Below are 16,690 nucleotides of genomic sequence, written 5' to 3' on the forward strand. Positions count from 1 at the left end.
TGCAGCAGCTCTGCCAGCGCTGTCATTTGTTTTCATCAAGACACTGACATCTGTCACAGAGGGTATTGAAGCTGACTGCATCATTAGTAATAGGGCGAGATGGACTTGAATAAATTTCACCTCCAGTTCAGAAAAGTGGATGTTGCTTTAATTTGGGGCCAGACTTTGCATGCCTGCTTCCACATTCTTGGAACAACAAATTATACTAATCAAAAACAGATTAGAAAGCCATTAAAAAATGCAAACCAATTACCAAGATTACAAGAGGAATGGAATTTAAAATTTGTGAAGTTGTGTCAAGGCCCTTGTAAAGCTTTGCTTAACAATGCTTGGAGGGGACTACAAACATTTCTGAGAGACTTTGGAAAGTGCAGAGAAGATAGTCAAGGATGATATTAGAAACACAGCCAGTTCACACCAACTGGTTGGAGGGCAGAATTTTTTCTGTTTTTCTATGATTGTAGGCTTCCCCCAGGTACTGGAAGTTAGGTTAATTGGATACTGTAAATCAGCTGTTAGAAAAGTATCTGCTGATGGACAGCTGGGAGAATGGGAATAAGAAGGGGAATGGGATTGAAGGGATTACTCTGGAGATTCAGGATGCTGGGCAGAATGTCTCCTTTGTTGTAAGGAAATATAAAAATGTTAAAGACATCTGGAACCTATAGTGTGGGTGTGTTCTCTCCTGAGAAAGTGGCTAATGAGGGATGGCAGAACAGGTCTTATGAAAGCTTTGGAGAGTTGATGGAAAAGAGCTTAATGAGATCCCAAAAATCCCAATGAGAATTCAGAAAAATCGGCAAGACCATGGAGCTTCATGGAGTAGTTTAAGTTAATAGTATTGATTTATGAAGAAGTCTGTGCGGAAAGGAACTGAGAGTAGAGTCAAGCAGAGCACAAATTTAAAATTGAATGGTTGAGCCAACTGGTCCATTTCAATGCTGTAAATCTCAAAATAAATGTTACCCAAAGCACCTAAAAGGTTGCTTCTTAAACCATTAGGGATGGGAGGTGGTCTGGGAATGGCAGTTTTCAAGTTATGACAAGTCATTTCCTGCAAGTAGGTTAATACTCACTGGACTGCAGTCACAGATTTGGTTCTGCCCATGTAGAACATGATTAGCAGAATGTTTCCTCCATATTAGCTTATCAAACAGATTATTTAGTCCAGGAATAAGTCGAAATTCTGCCAACATTTTGTGAACCTGAAAAAAGAAATTGTTGATCAGCCGGACAATCTCAGTGCTAATGCCCACCACCTACCATAGCCTATATTTAGAGCACACGCTCAAAAACATGCATGAAATTTTTAATTTCCACTTCTTAAGAAAAACTTGTAAACACCAAATCAAACCATTGCAGCTGGCTTTTTTACTAAATGAACCCAACGGTGACAAGGAATTTAAAAAACTGCTTCAGGATCATTAACTAAGAAGCGAATATTCAATGAATCCTGCATGAATTAGATGCTAAAAAATGCTTAAATGGATTTATCATATAAAATGATTTTCATCATCCACATTGTCTACTTGGGGGTATTAATATCTGGTGGTGCCTCCAGAAAAGGGCTTGTGTGAATGAGTTATCTGCAGAGAGAATAGGGAAATTTGAGAAACCAGGAGTGCTTGTTTTCTAATTGAAGTAACATATTTATGTTTCTGCATGAAAGGGTCTCCGCATTACAGGAAGGATGCAGAGGTAGTTGTGTGTTTTTTTTAAAAAAAAAGAGCAGTAGGTATCTAGAATGTATTGCCAGGGGTGAAAGTGGAAGCTGATACAATAGAGACAGTCAAAAAATCCTTGGATGCAAGAAAAATAGACAGTTGTGGGTGTGAGATAGGGAAGGGACTAGGATGTTGTGGAGTAGGTTTACATCGATCAGCACAACATTGTGGGCCAATGGGCCAGTATTGCTCTATGCTAATGACGGTTCTTTTCCCACCACACCCTCACCTCACACCACTCCATCCAATGCTATCACTCTAATATCACAACTGTAAATTTTAATCTGGCAATTCTCACTTGCCTGGTTTCGCTGCCTTCCCATCAGCAGTACACACAACACATACAGCACTTCCACTTTATACATGATCTCATGCATTATCTTCATGGACTGAGGAAGCCGACTCCTGAGCTGGCTGGCAGCCAGTGCACTCTCATCTGCAATCTCTGAAAGTAGAAAGTGACAATTAAACCAAGGCTCAGGGAACAACCAGCAAATTCTTCGGTGGCTGTGAAATACGTAACTGAAGTATTCTTGACAGACTTAAAACCTGAGAGGAACAAGAGGTCCCATAAACATTTTCACAGTACCTAACTGAAAAGTTCAATGTATGGACATCTCTAGTCTCAAACCTAAAAATTCTTCAAAACACAAGACTAGCCTAACCATTGAACTCAAATATTTTCACTTTTCAGTTCTTTTCAACCCTACTTATTTATGGCTTTGATCTTTAACTTGACAATCCACAACGAGTTCTCAAATACTATGGAAATGTCAAGTGTCTTATTTAATTATTAAACCAGTAAACACTGGGGTTGAGTTTACATGTTTGGTGAAAGAACAATGTTATTCATCCGTATATTTCATGCCTCTTCCCCAACCCCCATAATCCTACAAGTTATTCCTGATGAGCTGCTTTGCCAAATGTGCAAAACCATCTCCCAGTCTGAGTCCAGTCTCCCCCCAATGTAGAGGCTGTAGTATCAGTACAGGATATAGTAAATGACCCCAACAGATTCATAAGTGGTGTGTGGCTTCATTGGGAAGGACTGTTTGGGACCCTGAACAGTGGTGAGGGAGGTGCAACTACAACAATTTTTGCGATTACAGGGTAGGTACCAAAGGAATATTTGGTTGGAAAGGATGGGTGGATGAGGGAGTTGCCCTGAGTGGGGGAGGGGTGGGGGGGGGGATGAGGCCAAAGCAGATGAAAGGCCTCATTCTGGGAGTTAGTGACAAGGAGAGAAGATAGAGAAAGGGGAGAGAGTTCCCAGAAATGGACCAACTGAACTTGAGGACAGGGTGGAAGTTGGCAGCAAAGTAGATGAAGTTGACAAGCTCATCATGGGTGCAGGAGGCAGCACCAATGTAGTCAGTCAGGCTTGCAGCAAGCATTACTCCACATATCTAATGACCAAGTTAGGTATAGCTGGGTCTCATGGTTACATCTTGAACTTGGATAAATGTGCTTAACTTAAGAACACAGGTGATAAACAGAGCATGTATCAATACATCAAATTACAATGTGGCAATCATTAGAGATGAGGATGCAATGGCAGGATTCACTGCTTGAGGCTTCGCGTTTAGATACATCAAAAAGGATAAAGTGGGAAGTAAGGGACATTGTTTATCAGCAATAGTATCAGTGACAGAAAGGGAGGATGTTGCGGAGGAATCAGCTACTAAGTCAGCATGGATGAAGGTCAGAAACAGAAGGGAGCAATCACTCCTTTGGGAATATTCTATAGGTCAAGAGAGTCTGGGCCACTGAGAAACACGCAAGTAGGCAAAGTTTTGAATGGTGCAAAAATAGAGCAGTTTTCTTAGGAGACATGAGTTTCCCTAATATTGACTAGTACCTTTTTTTAAAAATTTTCTTTTATTTTTCACACTATGAACCACATTGACCAAAATACACACAAACATTTCCCTCTTGAATATAAAGTGTCATTTTCTCCCCTTTATCCCCCCTCCCTCCTCCCACCCACTAAACGTTCGACATACACCATACATTAAACCCATTAAACAATGTCATCGCACAATGAAAATAAACAAGAAAATTGTGACATCTACTTTTACACACTGGGTCAGCTCATTTCGTCTTCTTCTCATTCTGTCATTTTAGGGGGTGTAGGTCTGCGGTAGGACCTCTCTGTTGTGTTCCATGTACAGTTCCCAAATTTGTTTGAATACTGTGATGTTATTTCTTAAATTATATGTTATTTTTTCCAATGGAATACATTTATTCATTTCTATGTACCATTGCTGTATTCTCAGGCTATCTTCTAATTTCCAGGTTGACATAATACATTTTTTTGCGACAGCTAAGGCTATCATAATAAATCTTTTTTGTGCTTCATCCAAATTGAGGCCAAGTTCTTTACTTCTTATATTACTTAGAAGAAAGATCACTGGATTTTTTGGTATGTTATTTTTTGTAATTTTATTTAATACCTGATTTAGATCTTCCCAAAACTTTTCCACTTTCTCACATGCCCAAATTGCATATACTGTTGTCCGCATTTCCTTCTTACAGCGAAAACATCTATCTGATACCGTTGGGTCCCATTTATTTAACTTTTGGGGTGTGGTGTATAGCCTGTGTAACCAATTATATTGTATCATGCGTAACCTCGTGTTTATTGTATTTCTCATAGTTCTGGAGCATAGCTTTTCCCATTTTTTCATTCTTTATCTTATGTTTAGATCTTGTTCCCACTTTTGTTTGGGTTTACAGCTTATTTTATCGTTCTCTTTCTCTTGCAGTTTGATGTACATGTTTGTTATAAATCTTTTAATTATCATTGTGTCTGTAATCACATATTCAAAACTGCTTCCTTCTGGTAACCTCAGCCTGCTTCCCAATTTGTCCTTTAAGTAGGTTTTCAGTTGGTGGTATGTAGACATTGTACCGTGAGTTATTACCTTCTTGATGCAAAAGGGTCAGATAAAGGAAGAATTTGTTTGGTGTCCAACAAAGATTCCTGACACAGGCATGTGGAAAGGCCAACTAGGGATCTTGCACTGGGAAATGAATGTGGTCAGTGTTTTCAGAGGGAGAGCATTTTGGAGATAATGACCACAAATCTTGAGAACAGCAATGGACAAGGATAGGATCAAACAAAAATGTTTCATTGAAGAAGGGCTGGTCACTATGGTATTAGACAAGAACTTGGTTGCATTAATTGAGAACAGATGATCTTGGAAAAATGCACATCAGAAATGTGAAGATTGTTTAGGGATTACTTGCATGGACATCTGGATAAGGCTGTTCTACTGCAATGGGAAGTATGATAGTGTAAATAAACCATAGTTGGCAAGAGAGGTGGAATAGTTAATAAAGAAGGAAGATTTAAGAAGCACAAATCATCCATGGCACATGAGAATTATAAGATAGCCAGAAACTAACTTAAAGGGACTTTAAATAGAGTTCGAAGGGAACACGAGTATGCATTGGGGAGTAGAAATAAGGAAAACACTAAGGCATTATACATGTATGTGAAGAATTGGAGGGAGTATGACTGGAGTCAGGGTACGACCACTCAGGGATAAGGGGGGAGGTGGGGGAAGAAACATATGCTTGGAGGAGACAGAGGACAGTGTTCACCAGGAAGAGGGACTTTGGTGAACATGAAATCAGTGCAGAACATGCTAATGTGCTTTTTGAGATATTTATGAATTACTTGGATGAGGAAGTAGAGGGGAAGGTCAGTAAGTTAACAGATGACATGAAGGCTGGAGGTGTTCTGTGTAGTATGGAAAGTTACAACAGGATATAGACAGAATATAGAGAAGTGGCAGATGGAGTTTATCAGGATGTGTGAAATGATATACTTTGAAAGGTGGAGTACATAATTAATGGAAGGATTCTAAGCTGTGCAAGGGATTTTTGAGTCCAAGTTCATGGACCCCTTAAGGTTGCCATGCAAGTTGATAGGATGGCTGAGACGACCCATGGTGTGTTCACCTTTATTAGTTGGGGGATTGAATTCAAGGGCTGCAAAATGTTGCTGCTCCATAAAATTCTGGTTAGACCACCAGTTTTGTAGGAAGATGATTGAAGCTTTGGAGAAGGTGCAGAAGAGATTTAGCAGTATACTGCCTGGATTGGAGAATATCTGGATTGAGTGAAGGCTTTTCTCTTTGGAGTAATAGAGGATGAGAGGAGAGTTAATGGAATTTACGATTACGAGAGGCATAGACAGAAAGATCAGCTAGTACCTTTTCTCCCAGAGCAGCAAAGGCTGATAACAAAGGACATACATTTCAGGTGAAAGGAAAAAAGTTTAGGGGAGAAGTCAGAGGCAGTTTAAAAAAAAGTGGTGGGTGGGTGCCTCGAGTGCATTCTTGGGGGTGGTGGTGGACGCTGGTACAATGGGGAGATTTAGGAATCTTAGATAGGCGCATGGTTTTTAAGAAAAATTGAGAATTATGGGCAGTAAAGATTGAAAGGGTTAGATTTATATGCAGTCAGTTTATATCTGATGACAAAACATTGTAGACTGAAAGGCCCATATCATGCTGTATTGTTCCAAGAACATAAAAACAAAGAAAGAAGGCAATTAACAAAAAGCTATGTTCTGCAGTTGCACAAGCAGGTGAGTGTAAAGGCCTGATGATATGCATCCAACGGTTCTGAAGGAAATGACAGAAGTTATAGTTGATGCATATACCAAAATTCCTTGGATTCTGGGCAGGTCCCGGCAGACTAGAAGATAGCAAATGTCACGCCACTTTTTAAGAAGGGATGTAGGCAGAAGACTGGAAATTATCAGCCAATTAGCTTGACGTCTGTAGTTGGAAAAATGCTTAAAACCGTCATTAAAGATGAAATAGTGAAACTTTTGGAACGTAAGGGTTCAATCAGGCAGACGCAGCATGGTTTTAGAAAGGGAAGATCTTGTTTGACAAACTTGTTAGGATTCTTTGAGGATATAATGGGTGCGGTGGATAGAGGGGAACAGGTTAATGTATATTTGGATTTCCAGAAAGCGTTTGATAAGGTGCCGCACAAGAGACTTATCAGTAAGTTACAGGAAAGTGGAGTCCGGGGAAGTGTATCGGCCTGGATTGAAAATTGGTTGTCTGACAGGAGGCAGAGAGTCGGGATAAATGGGAGTTTTTCAGCTTGGCAGAGAGTGGTAAGTGGGGTGCTGCAGAGGTCGGTGTTAGGCCCACAACTGTTCATCATTTACATTGATGACTTGGAGGAGGGGACAAAATGTGGTGTAGCCAAGTTTGCAGATTACACCAAATTGAATGGAAGATCAAATTGTAATGAGGATGTGGAGAGTCTGCAGAGGGATATAGTTAAGCTGGATGAGTGGGCAAAGGTCTGGCAGATGGAGTACAATGTTAGTAAGTGTGAGGTTATCCACTTTGGCAAGAAAAATAAAAGAGCTGAATATTATTTAAAGAGTGAAAAACTACAGCATGCTGTCATGCAGAGGGACTTGGGAGTGCTTGTGCATGAATCGCAAAAAGTTAGGTTGCAGGTGATTAAGAAGGCAAATGGAATGTTGGCCTTCATCGCTAGAGGAATTGAATTTAGGAGTAGGGAGGTAATGTTGCAACTGTATAAGATACTGGTGAGACCACACCTGGAGTACTGTGTCCAGTTCTGGTCTCCATATTTGAGGAAGGATATACTGGCTTTGGAGACGGTCCAGAGGAGGTTTACTAGGTTGATCCCTGGGATGAAGGGGTTGACTTATAATGAAAGATTAAATCGTCTAGGATTGTATTCGCTCGAGTTCAGAAGGATGAGAGGAGATCTTATAGAAACCTATAGGATTATGAAGGGTATGGATAGGATAGATGTAGGAAAGTTTTTTGAGCTGGCCGGGGAAACTAAAACGAGAGGACACAGTTTCAAGATTCGGGGGAGTAGATTTAGGACAGAGATGAGGAAAAATAGTTTTTCCCAGAGAGTAGTGAATCTTTGGAATTCTCTAACCAGGGAAGTGGTTGAGGCTGCTTCATTAAACATATTTAAAATTCAGTTAGATAAATTTTTACATGATAGTGGAATTAGGGGATATGGGGAGAAGGCAGGTAGGTGGAGTTAGGTCATAAATTAGATCAGCCATGATCGTATTGAATGGCGGAGCAGGCTCGATGGGCAATTTTTGGCCTACTCCTGTTTCTACTTCTTATGTTCCTAAAGGGAGGCATTAGAAAGTTAATCAGGCTCACTCGCTGACTGAATATCACTGTCTACAAAGAAGTGAATCAATTATTCTTTTATTTCCACTGACAGAATTACACATGACCTGACATGGTCATGGGTGTAAATGGACAAGGTACAGGTGAGGCTACAGCTGAAGTACCTGGTGCAGCTCTGGTCTCCTTACCAGAGAAAGGATATACTGGCTTTGGAGGCAGTACAGGAAAGGTTCACCAGGTTGACTCCAGAAATTAGGTAGTTAGCCTTTGAGAAAAGGTTAAGCTGCCCAGAACTATACTCAGCTAAATTCAGAAGAATGACAGGCAATCTTCTAGAAATGTACAAAATTAAGAAAGGAATAGATGAGATACAACCAGAAAGGTTGTTTTCACTGGCAGGAGATACTAGACCTAGAGGACATAGTCTCAAGATTCAGAGGAATATATTCAAGACAGATGAGGAGGAATGGTTTCTCCCATGAGCGCAGTAATCTGTGGAATTCTCTGCCCAATGAAGCAGTAGAGACTGTCTCATTTAAAAAAAAAAGTGAGCCATGATCTTTTGAATATGAAGCATTCTTGATGAGCCAGATAGCCTACTCATGTTTCCATTTCTTATATTCTTATGTGGGAGATGAAAGGACAAATTACACATTTTTCTGAATAAGATTATATAGCCCATAACCAATACATCCACTTCACAAGGTCCTCAGTGATACATTCACTCAGAAAGTCATGAGGTATGGAATCCATGAAACCATAGCTGTGTGGATTCAGAATTGGCTTGCCTGCAGAAAGCAGAGGGTAGCAGTAGATGTAACATATTCTACATGGAGGTCAATAACTCGTGGAAAATAGAGAGTTATGGGTGTGAGAGAAGGCTTAGATGGTTGAGTAGGCTACATCATACATTGGTCAGCACATTGTGGCCTGAAGGGCCTGTACTGCTGTAATGTTCTATGTTCTAAATATCGTTAAAAATCTTTACTAAAGGGTTAGAAAGCAGAGCTCCTGAGCACAGGTACAGGCGGGATGAGATGCATGACAGCTACAAGAACAAAAATTGAAAGGTTCAAGATTCAATTTATTCTCATGTAATAAAAAGTGTCATTTTACATAAAATTGCCTTTTGTCTGCTGTCAGGGAGACAGATTCGCCAGGGGCAGAAATTGCCTGAAGCGCCTCTTCCAGTCAGAGAAAGAGGAGCAAAAGAGAATCGCCCCCCCCCCCCCAGTCACTAAGTTTCCGGGAATTCACCTCCAGCACTCCCACAGACTCCGAGTCCAGTCCAAACCATTGGCAACCCTGAGGTTCAGATCCAAACCTCCAATCTGTACCAACCCTTCAGTGACCTCGGCACCCTCATGCATCCCTGTTCTGATATCTGGTACTCCTTCAGTCACTTTCGAGCCAGTTCACAGCTTGGTGAGAGTCCCTTGACTGCAGTCTCCAGCAGCCAACAGCCTACACGCGTTCTTCTCCTTGAGTCACCAGCAGTCCACCCCCATGTGGGTCCTTCAGCCACAGAGCTGCTCACATGGTCATTGTCCCATGGATGGTCTCCTCTGCTTCTCCTTCTCAGACATGGGGTGGCCAGTTTTCTGGTGCCCTGCACTAGCCCTCTGCTTCCCTGGAGTCTGCAACCTCTCATTGCTGCTGCTGACATCACAATCATAGGATTTCAAATAAAACTACCTCTGGCTCATTTTACTGGCCATTCAAAACCTGAACGCAGCTGACAGCAGTCAGACTGGGAGGTTGGACCCCGCGGGAACGTGGCTCCCTCCTCCCCCTGGGGCCGGTCCAGCAGCAGCGCTGCTGTGATAGCAGCTTCACCAATTTTTTTGGTGGTCACTGATATAGAATATGAACACTGCTCAAAGGGATATGGAGTCATAGAGCACGAACACACCTTCAACCCAACTTGTCCATGCTGATCAAGTCAGCATCCTTCACTGGTCTCGTTTGCATTTAGCCCATACCCTTCTTATCTACATGTCTAAATGTGTTTTAAATGCCGTAGTCTATATCTGCCAGAGGAAGCTGTAGAAGCAGGTAAAATTAAGTGACATACGATGAAGGAAAGTAGCAAGACGTTTGTGTCTTATACAAGCATCACACGGATCAATGGCCTGTTGCAGCGCTGTACATTCTACGAGTGTATTGGGTGTTTTCTACAGGAATCATACGTACCTGTGGTGCTACTCTGGTCAGCTTCCTCAGTGGCCATGTGCATCAAGGCGTTAATAACCAAGGTGTTGTCCAGCCATGCATACCATTCTTCCAACTCCTGCAAGAAGTTTGAAGTGCCCGCTGTCTCAGAGACTTTCCGTGTGGCCAATTTACATAATCGCTCAATGAATCCAGGAATACTTAAAAGGGTGACTAAATGGAAATAAGAAAGATTACACTTCAATGCCAGAGCTACATTCTGTTTGTTACAGAATGGACTTTATGTGCAAGCAGTAGAGAAAAACAAGGCAACCAACACACATATGCCCAGAATCATGACCATCTCCACATCAATGTTTCTTTTGAATTAACATCAAATTTAAATTTGATACAAGGAGAAAGAAGTTTTGCTTTTCATCCAAAAACAATTGCAATAAATACTCTTAGGAAAATCTAGGGTTGGTGGATGGAGACATGGGAAAAAGAAGTAGATCGGGCAATAAAAAGATACTTGTGCATTGCTGGGTTTCAATGGGCAAGGGCAATCAGTATAAAAGTAAAGAGGTCATGTTGCAGCTGTATAAACTTTGGTTAGGCTGCACTTGGAATATTGTGTGGAATTCTTGTCACTCCATATAGGAAGGATGAGAAGTCTTGGAAAGAGTAGAGAAGTAGTTTAGCAGGATGTTATTTAGTTTCAAACAATGAATTACAAGGAGAGAATGGGACAAACTTGGGTGGTTTTCACTGGAGTATATAAGGGTGAAGGGAAAGCAACAGACATACAAGATCATGAGAATCATTGATAAAGTGGAGAGTCCACCATGGTAAAATAATCCCACACAAGAGGTGAGGGAGAGGAAGTTTACAGTTGGTGGTAAAGCAATTCATGTTTAAAAATTATTTTAGAGTGGAGGGTGCTTGGAATGGACTGTCAGGAGTAATGTTGGAAGCAGATACAATAGTAGCATTTAAGAGGCTTAGAGAGGATGAAGAGATATCAATCAAATTTTAGTTTCAGCAAACAAAGAATTGCTGGAAGCATCCATGGGTAGAAATGGTCAATGTTTCAGGTCAGAACCCTTAAACAAGACTGAAGGGAAGGACTTTATATTATATACTTAAAGGGGGAAAGAAGTTGGGCAAGGGGCCCCAGAGGTGAAAATGTATAGGACAGAATGTGAAAAGTGGAAGAGAGACAGGTAGGGGGAGATACCATGAGGAATGGGGACAAAAGTTAGAGAGAGATTGATAAAGAAGTGCAGGAATGGATAAAGAAATGAAAACAATGGAACCATAAAGGTGGAGGCTACATAAAATTATAAGAATATCATGTCATTATGTTTAAGTTTGTACAGGAGGAAAGCGACATGTTGTTCCTAAAGCTGGCATTTACCTCACCCTGACGATGCAAGAGGCAGCAGACAAACATGCCACTCTAGGAATGATTGGCAAAAGGAAGCTCAAATTTAAACCCAGAGCATAGACGTTTGAAGAAACAGTCATCCAACCTGTGTTTTGACTCAGTGTAGAGGTGGCCACACAAAGTACAATGGATGCAGTGGATTAGGCCAGATAATGTACACATAAAGCTCTACCTCACTTGGAAAGTGTTTGTGGCTCTAAATGGAAATGAGAGAGGAGATGTAGGAACAAGTTTTACACTTTCTGTGATTATAGTGGGAAGTGCCTATCGGGTGGAAGAATGGGTGAGGAGAGATGAGTGAACACTCAGGGAGACTCAGAGACTTATCCCTGTAAAAAGCAGAATGGATGGAGAGAGGAAGGTGTGGCTGGTAGTGGGATCGCTCAGATTGGCAAAAGTGTCGGAGGATAATTTTTCAGATGCAGAGTCTGCTAAGGTAGAAAGTTTGTTCTGTGGGACAAAGGCAAAAGTACAAGAAATAGAGGAGGTAGAGGGTATGTATGGGCTTTATCAATGATTAAAGGAAGAGGATATTTTTTAATGTGAAATTTTACTTTCCACATCTTGACCAGGATTCCCGATCTGTAGAGTTGTAGAAACAGGTTCAGGAATGTTTCCTAAATCACTATATAGCTATCCCAACGAAACAGTGCAATACTGGATCTCTTATCAGGGAACAAGACAGGGCAGGTGACACAAGTGTGAGCAAAGGAACACTTTGGACATAATGACCATCATTCAATTAGTTTCACGATAATTATGGAAAGCAATAGGTCTGGGCATGAGATTCTAAAATAGAGAAAGGAATATTTTGATCAGAAAGGATCTGGCAAGTACAGATTGGGGCAGGTTGTTTTCTGGCAAAGGTGTGCTTGGTAAGTGGGAAACCTTCAAAGGTGATATTTTGAGAATATATGGTAGTTTTCATATTCCTGTCAGAATTAATGGCAAGACTACCAAGTATATGGAGCCTTGGTTTGAAGCCCTCATTAAGAAGGAGATACAATGCAGATATAGGAGGCAAGGAATAAATGAGGTACTTGGAGTATAAGAAATACAAGAAAATATCCCAGGATAAAATCAGCAGGCCGTAAGACATGTGGTGGTCTGGCAGATATGGTAAAGGAAAATCCCAAGTGCTTTTACAGATATATTGAGTAAAAGGATATCAAGGGGCAAAACTAGTCCCATTGTAGACCAAAGTGGTCATCTATACATGAAGTTAAATACATGGCAGGAGATTTTTTTTTTTTTAAATGGATTTTTTGCATCTCTATTTATTTGGGAAAAGGACACAGAGTTTATAGAAGTGAGGCAAAATAACAGTGAGGTCATGGACCTCATACAGACTAAAGTGGAGGAGGAGTTTGCTGTTGTGAAACAACTAAGGGTATACAAATACCCAGGGCCTGACAAAATATTCCACCAGGATGAGGAAGGCTAGTGCAGAAACTTCAGAGGCCCTAGCAGAAATATCTGAAACATCCTTATCCATGGGTGGGGTGCTGGAGGATTGGTGGAGAGATAATGTTGTTCCATTGATTAAGAAAGGTTCCAAGAATAATCCACATAATTAGTGGCTAGGTTATTGGAAGGCATCCTAAGAAACTGGAAATACAAGTACTTGATAGACAGGGACTGATAAGGGATAATCAAAATAGTCTTCTACATTGTAGATCACATCTAACCAGTTTTTCAAGGTTACCAGGAAAGATGATGAAGGAAAGGCAGCTGATGTTGTCGACATGGGACATGGACTTTAGCAAGGCCTTTAACAAGGTTCAGCATGGAAAGTTGATCAAAAATGCTTAGTCACTCAGTATCCAGTAGGAGTTAGTAAATGGGATTGGATATTGGCTTTGCAGAAGTAGCCAAAGAATGGTAGTAAGGATTCTCACTAACTGGAGATTTGCTGTTTGTCATCTATATCAATGATCTTAATGGATCAAGACATTTTCAGATGACAATAAGATTGGGAGTGGATCAGTGGACAACGAGGAAGGCTCTCAAAGCTTGCAGTGAACTGAACCAACTCGAAAAACGAGCTGTAAAATAGCAGATTATATATAATGCAGGCACACTGGCCTTTATAAATCAAGCATAGAGTTGGGATGATATGTTGTACAAAACATTGGTCAGGCCAAATTGAGAGAACTGTGTACAGTTTTGGTCACCTACCTATGGAACAATATCAATAAGATTTAAAGAGTGTCGAGAAAATTTACAAGGATGTTTCCAGGACTTGAAGAACTGAGTTTTAGGGAAAAGTGGAATAGGTTAAGCCTTTATTCCTTGGCATGTCAGAGAGCAAGGGGAGATTTGATAGAGGTATACAAAATTAAGCGGGGTATAAATAGGGTAAATGCAAGCAAGCTGAGACAAGAACTGGGTTAAGAGTGACAGGGTGAATGATTGAGGGGAACATTAGGAGGCACTTATTCACTCAGGGGGCATTGAGAGTGTGAAATAAGCTCCTAAAAGCAGTAGTGGATTTCAACATTTAAGAAAAATATGGATAGGTACATTGATGGGAGGAGTATGGATGGCTATGGTCCAAGTTAATAGGACTAGACAGAAAAATAAAATAGTGTCACAAATTAGATATGGTGAAGGGCCAGCTTCTGTGCTGCAATGTTCTATGAAGGCCTCATCCCTGAAACCCTATGTGGTGAAGGAATTATGAGAATGGGATGGCATCCTGGCAAGTGATTTTTGGGGGGGGTTGGAAGAAAGAGGTATAATTCAGGTTGCTGCGAGAGTCGGTGGGTGGTCCCTTGAGAGCTTTAGTTTGATTTCAGCAAAGTGTTTGGCACAGACACATGAGCCAAGGGGTGTGTTCTGTGCAGTATTGTTCTATGAATGAAAAGCAAAGGAAATCAATCAGCTCACTCAAAATGAAAAATTATCTTGTAACCTAACACTAAATTTGAAGCCAGTCTCTAGCTGGAAGCCACAGAAACAAAGGTGCAACTACAAAGGGGCATCACACTCTACCTTGGTTGACTTCTGCTCGTGAAGGTCCTGCAGCTTTCTTCTGTTGTGCATTTTTGGCAAGTAGCGTGTGTTTGTCATCATTTCCCACATCCAGCTCAGAGATAGTCACCGAAAGAATCCGACAGAAATTAGCAAGCTGTTGCTGGTCAAAGCTAGCAACTAGGTTTGTGAGGTTTGGAATATCCTCCAAATGGATCATCTCCTTAAAAGAAAAAAAAAGTCACTGCAACCAGAGACTAATTTTGAATTATTTTCAAACATCTCTGATAAAACAAAATCTTAACAGAGAGAAAAAAAAATATCAAGGTACTCAAAATTTGTCAAAAACTGATTAAAATGGAATCAAAACTAAAATTTAGACAAAATTAGTCTGAAGTTGATTAAACCTAAGTAAATACTATCTAAAACTAGAATTGGATGAGACAAGAATTAAAAGACATGGGTCAAGGGAACACAAGGGTTGAGGGGGGGGGCGGGGGGTGGGTAAAGAACTTCTTCACTCAGAGAGTGGTGAGAATGTGGAATGAGATGCCAGAAGTTGTGGATGTAGGTTTGATCAACATTTAAAAGAAATTTGGATAGGAACATGGATGGAAAGTGCAGAGACTAGATGGGCTAAAGGGCCTTTTTTGTGCAGTATTGTTCTGTAGTTCATAGACAAGGTAGATAGTCAGAATCTTTTTCTCAGGGAGGAAATATCAAATGCTAGAGGGCATAGGTTGAACATGAAGAGAAGAAGCTCAATGCAGATTTGCGAGGCATTTAAAAAAAGAGGTACCCAGTATGAAAAATTCAAAGGTCTGACCCCTAAGCACACATCGACACTAATCCCATTTTCCTCTCTTGCATCCTTATCAACATCTCTCTGCCCTCCACTTACATGGAGATATTTACAGGAGCCAAATAACAAAATCTTTGGATGTGAGGAAACCGTGGCACCCATAGAAAACTCATGTAATCATTGGAAAAATATGCAGATTCCTCCAGATCCCCAAGTCAGGATGCAGTCAGCTCTCCAAAGCTATGTGGCAACAATGCCAACCACTTGGACGAAGATAGGGTTTTAAATGAAAGATGATCTGGGATTGAAAGCTCAGTTTCAGGGTTGAGAAGAAAGCTCCACACATTGCAAATTTTCAGATTATGGTGTTGAATGCAGTGAGAACTTGCTTCCAGAACCACTTCTAAAAGAACAAAGGAGCACAAAAAAAACCCAACGGGCATGTTCTCTGAAAACACAATAACATTGAGCAAAATACCTTTTTAACACCAAGGATATCTTCTATTAATGTAGCTGTTTGTAAAAAGGTCTTCTTATTCGTCATGAGTGTAAACAGGAACAGTACAAAGTCATTCCGTTCTGAGAGACGCTTAGTCACTCCATCAATCTAAAAGTAAGATAAGATTCTACTTCATCGGAATTGAAAAGTGCTTTGTAACCACACACATCTTTAGTCTAAATATCCACAACAGTCAAATCCCATGTTTAAACTTTTCAAGCTGCCTAAATGATCTTTTTTTACAACATCCTTAATTTCTCCATTGCTCCCCAAATATCCAGACCTGCCAATACTAGTCACCAACTTTATGCTCAAATATTTGATTAAAAAGACACTAGCTTGATAGATATGCAACATGTACTATTTAAAAAAAAAATATCATTTGTTTGCATTTACATCATGTTGTCTTCTCACTTCACACAAGTGCTGAGGAAAAGCACATGCTCACAAATCTCCTGTAAAACAATAGGCCAGATCTTTTCTTGATTTTTTTGTTGCTCAACTCCCCTCCTAAAAGTCCAACGACATCAACAAAACTGCTTGCCAATTTGGCATGGTAGCATTTCCATTTCAGAATCAGAAAATGCGAGTTTATGTTACAAACCAAAGATTCAAGCACAAATTCCCAAATAACGTTGTGATGCTGCGGGTTATTGCACTGACAAAATTATAGTTTTTTTTTAAATTAGTGATTAAGCCAAAGCCTTATGTACTCTTTCAGATTTTCCTGTCAGTTTCAACACATTGCCTGATCAACATTGTTTGTGGAATTTTGCCGTGCACAATTGGACAGCTGTGTTTCCCATGAGTGAAAACAGTTCAACATTACTTTATTGACTGCAATGAAATCAATACTGTCTCTTAAAGCAAAACTAGAGGTCTTTGGTGTAAAATAGTGAATGGTGTAAATTATGGAATGAGTGAGTTGGA

The 16,690-nt window shown here is 40.5% G+C and overlaps 1 protein-coding gene across 3 annotated transcripts in view; it reads right to left on the reverse strand.

The window, feature by feature from the left end:
• LOC138735920 (short transient receptor potential channel 4-associated protein-like) overlaps nt 1-16,690 on the reverse strand; it is an 86,905-nt gene that overhangs the window by 51,486 nt on the left and 18,729 nt on the right. For 2 of the 3 annotated variants that reach the window (XM_069884585.1, XM_069884587.1), the window contains exons 6-10: nt 15,740-15,868; nt 14,481-14,682; nt 10,082-10,273; nt 2,027-2,169; nt 1,077-1,205 (exon numbers count right to left, since the gene is read on the reverse strand). In XM_069884585.1, the coding sequence (XP_069740686.1) occupies nt 1,077-1,205; nt 2,027-2,169; nt 10,082-10,273; nt 14,481-14,682; nt 15,740-15,868 (795 nt within the window). The remainder of the gene's footprint in view (nt 1-1,076; nt 1,206-2,026; nt 2,170-10,081; nt 10,274-14,480; nt 14,683-15,739; nt 15,869-16,690) is intronic. The other variant, XM_069884586.1, reaches the window with a different exon arrangement.

The sequence above is a fragment of the Narcine bancroftii genome, chromosome 6 (genome assembly GCF_036971445.1).
Source record: "Narcine bancroftii isolate sNarBan1 chromosome 6, sNarBan1.hap1, whole genome shotgun sequence".
Lineage (NCBI taxonomy): Eukaryota > Metazoa > Chordata > Chondrichthyes > Torpediniformes > Narcinidae > Narcine > Narcine bancroftii.